This window comes from Bacillus rossius, chromosome 1, assembly GCF_032445375.1.
Source record: "Bacillus rossius redtenbacheri isolate Brsri chromosome 1, Brsri_v3, whole genome shotgun sequence".
Classification (NCBI taxonomy): Eukaryota; Metazoa; Arthropoda; class Insecta; order Phasmatodea; family Bacillidae; genus Bacillus; species Bacillus rossius.
Genome location: NC_086330.1, coordinates 339,475,342 through 339,479,752, shown reverse-complemented (window position 1 = coordinate 339,479,752; position 4,411 = coordinate 339,475,342). Strand labels below are relative to the sequence as shown.

The following is a 4,411-nucleotide window of genomic DNA, read 5'->3' as shown; positions in this document are numbered from 1 at the left end:
CCGGTTAATGTATATAAACGAGTCCTAGACAGCAGGACGTTTAGTTTGTTACTGCCGTCGACGGTGTACGGATCACCTAGTTTGTTTCTTCTGGTGAATAAGTCGCGTAATTGCCTGTTCTTGAGACTTCGATGGCATCTTTACCGACTTTAACGTCGTACTCGATGGCATCTTTACCGACTTTAACGTCGTACTCGATGGAGGATGTACCATCGACTACGGGAACCATGACGTCGGCGCCGACGATGTTGGAGCAGATCCCGTTGGCAACGCCTCTGACAACACTGGAGGAGACTTCGATATGTGCTGTTTCACCATCAGCTGCAGTTTCATCAGCATTGAATACTTCAATTAATGAAGAGCGTACTTTGCATCAGTGCAAATACTGTGGTGCATCATTTACTATCACCTCAAATGCTCGCAGACATGAAAGAAGCGGTTGTTCTAATAATGTTCAAAGAATACAATTTCAGTGCAATAAGTGTAATAAACTAATTTCATGTCTCGATAGCTTACATCGTCATTATAAAAAATGCTCTGAGACGTATAATGAACATGGTTATTGATTTGACTCATGTGTTGTACCGGCTAATGAGACTATATATAAGTGCTATGAACTTCAGTCCGTCTCTGGCTGTGGTGATGAACGGATCGGATAGACATTTAAAGCCATGTAAAAAGGCTTAGTCCGTACAATAAGAAGACTGTTTGAATCGAGGAATCCAAAAGGCTTTGATAATTTGTCAGTGTTTTTTTTGTACTTGTAGTAGTGTATTGAATTTAAGTAATAAAATTTTTTTAAAAGAACTTGTGGTGTTTTTATTTTCTTAAACCTGACACTTTTTTAGTATTTTTTAAATTAAAGTTGTTTTGTATCGGCAAGGGATCGAACCAAGGACCTTTGTCGATTCAATCAATCATTATATGGATTACTAATTTATTTAATGAATTTTGAATTTTTTCCCGCTTTTCTAGCTACCTTATTACATGATTTCAAGATGGCGGCCGAATTTCAAGATGGCGGGGGCACCTCCATAATAAATGATTACTACACTGTAGCGGGTTAGAATAAAATTATCCAGATGGAAATGTACTCTATAATACAAGTTCACACACAATATGGCGTACTCCAGCAGGTGGTAGCTCCTGGTAGCATGTACTGAACATAAAATGTCGGATCCATGATGGTCGACAAGGACAAAGTCAAATTTCAAGGACAAAGTCAAATGTCAAGGTCAAGGTCAAATTTCAAGGTCAAGGTTAAATTTCAAGGTCAACTTCAAATTTTAAGGTCAAGGTCAAAGTTCAAGGTCAAGGTCAAATTTCAAGGTTAAATTTCAAGGTCAAGGTCAAATTTCAAGGTCAAAGTCAAATTTCAAGGTCAAGGTCAAAGGTGTGGTGACCAGATAATTATACTACATGGTATCGGCACACTCTAGCAGACGAAAACAAGATGGTGGTCTCCAGCGGATGAAGACAAAATGGCGGTCATGATCTCATACCAGTTGACGATATATACCTTGGTATTGGTAGTGGTAGATCAGTCTAGGTAGCTTTCATGGAGGAAGGATTGACTGTTTACTCTCGTCGGGAATCTAACCAAGGACGTACATCGATATAATCAAACAGAATTCAAATACGTTAATTTTTTGATGAATTTTGGAATTTTTTTCATTCAAATCAGATAATAAATAAAGATTTTCAATATGGCGTCCAAATTTCAAGATGGTGGACATGACGTCATACTAGGTGACGATATATATGCTTTGAAAAAGTGGTGGGAGTCAGTCTGCCTGCAACCACCATTGAGGAAGGATCGGTCGCCATTTTTTTTTTGCCCTCACCGGGTTCGAACCGAGGACTTCGAACTCCGTGTTGTAAAAGTACATTTTTTATAAGTATTTTATTAAAATTTTATTATTTGAATTTTTTATAATTTTTAAAAATATCGTTAAAATCGGATAATAAATAAAAAAGATAAAGATGGCGGCCGTAACGGAAAGTGCAACTGTGACGTCATCATCCAATATGGCGTAAAACACATCGCCGGAATTTTCTAGAACACAATGACGTCATCCAAAATGGCGGATCCAAGATGGCCGCCGGGGTCAAGGTCAAAGGTCAAAGGTCAAAGGTCACAACCATCTAAGATGGCCGCCGTGACGTCACAATCCAATATGGCGGTCGGCACCTCAGGCGCCTCAGCCAGAAGCCAGTCCTCGGACATACATTCCTATACTACTTGCCCCACGGAGTTCATTCGCAAATAAACCGATAATTCTAGCGCTAATTCCAAAATCGCTAAACATCAATAAGTACAAGTATATTTGTTATAATTGTTTATCATTCTAGGTCTTAAAATAGTATAACACAACGTAACCATTCGGTATCCCAAGGCTGAACCTTTTATTGTGGTAGCTTACGACAGCTAGGAGCGGAACATATTTACAATAATACGCCTGAGCGTAAATATAGTATTTTATACTCATAAATAGACCCAAAATGTAACAACTAAACAGTCATTATCCTTTTCTTTAATGTTGATTCAGGTTATATTTATCAATTGAAACCCTATTTTAACGAATACTTTACAAGTTACATTTAAGATAAGAAATAATGAGTTTAGTTTAAATTACATTTCAAGCATGCATGCCCTCTTAAGACACTCGCATAATTGTCACACAACAAGATCTATTTTTATAAGATTTTTTGTGCAAAATCTAAATAGCAGGGACATTTAACACTCATCAGATGGTGAATTAATTTTTTTTAATGTATACAATTAATGTGTTTTCTCAGGAGAAGTAAGCTGCAGCAGTACAAGGATATACGATGTGACCGACCCAGCCATAGAGGGGAGCAGTGCTAGGTTCATAGTGAAGAAACCTGCACCAGTGAAAGCCACATCTGTGTTGTGTACTTGGTCTAAGAACTCCTTCAACTCCTGCTGTTCCTCCTTATCTACTCCTGGCTTCAAGAGGAGATCCTGTACCAGAACTCCCGTCATCCTAGCAGCCGTTACAGTAGCACTGCACGAGTAAACTATGGCAACTGTCTGGCTGATGTATAAACATGCCCATGAGATAGATAAATACACCACAATGCTGTTAATTTCGTCAAAGTATGTTGACTGACTACCTAAAACAGAAAAAGCTAAACTTATGCTGAAAACTGCTGTGAAGAACGCAGTCATCGTGCAGAACAGAACCACAGCTCCATACGCAGAGTTTACCAGTTTTATAATCTTTCCTATATTATTGTAAACTGTTCTTAGGAGATAAATGTTTTCCTTGAAGGATTCATGTCTAGTATTTGCTGAGTCATCATTCGTTATAGACTCAGAATATGTTGAGTTGCAGTTTGATCTGGTTCGTACAAAAAAAGTGCAGTTTTCAATATTTTCCTGGCATTCTAGTCGTCTGTGGCGAAAGGCATCAGTGGTAATTTGTGTCTTGTGACGTAGGTCTTGTAAATGAGTGTTTAAAATGTTTAGCCGTTGTCTTATAAGAAGCACTAAATTTACGAGGTTAGCCACCATAGTCATGTGTGTGTAGTCTCGTAAGTACATTAGGAAATAAATTTGTTCAAGTAATGAAACTGACATAAAACGTGCATATTCAGTACTAAAAATAACACAAGTAATGATAAAGTAACAACAAATTAGACATACTCTGGTGGATCTTCTCCATTTTCTGTAATATTCACCGGCATTTTGCAGTAATTTCTTATCTATAAACTCAAATTTCTCAAACATTTTCTGCCTGTAATCATTATTAAGTTGCATCACTATGAACCCCACCAGAATTGTAATACATACATTAACCATGCACACATTTATATAATATGTGAACAACATTCCACATCGTTGCAACAAGGGATCCTCAAAGAAAATGACACCTCGCATGTTGAGAAACATGATAAATGTTACAAGAGTGATAGAGTACACAGAAGCTGTGATAGACCTCTTGAGGGTAGTCCTGGTGGTCCCGTCTTCATGGACTTCTGTAGTCGCTCGGAAGGTATCGAGACCGAGCAGCTTCGAGGCAAAGGCAACAGGCTGAAGGCATGAGGTGAAATCTGGTTCTGGTGCAGCTTTTACGTTATCAGGTATATCTGAAATGTAATTTTAAAAAATGTGTTATTAAAATAAGCGTGGAAAATAACTCATAGTTTTAAATTCCATTAATTCGTTGTTTTTATTTTTTTCACTGTTAAATGATGTGCAAAACTAAACTTTTCTTACTATTATTGTAAGTTTAGGAAAAAATGGTTCAGATAAGTATAGAAATATATTTTGTGTTTATACCTTCTCGCATATAACATAAATTAATTTAATTTATTTGTTAGTGACGATAAAATTCGACAGGCACTAAAAAAAAAGGATTTATTTTTAAATAAATCTTCTAAAATG

At 37.1% G+C, this 4,411-nt stretch overlaps 1 protein-coding gene across 1 annotated transcript; it reads right to left on the bottom strand.

Annotated features, from left to right (window-relative positions):
• Positions 1-2,782: 2,782 nt before the first annotated feature.
• On the bottom strand, positions 2,783-3,711 carry LOC134528213 (putative gustatory receptor 28b). Its single transcript, XM_063361632.1, has 2 exons — positions 3,671-3,711; positions 2,783-3,365 (listed from the first exon to the last, which is right to left on the bottom strand). Exons 1-2 carry the CDS (start codon positions 3,709-3,711, stop codon positions 2,783-2,785), a joined length of 624 nt encoding a protein of 207 aa, XP_063217702.1.
• Between the last annotated feature and the right edge of the window lie 700 nt (positions 3,712-4,411).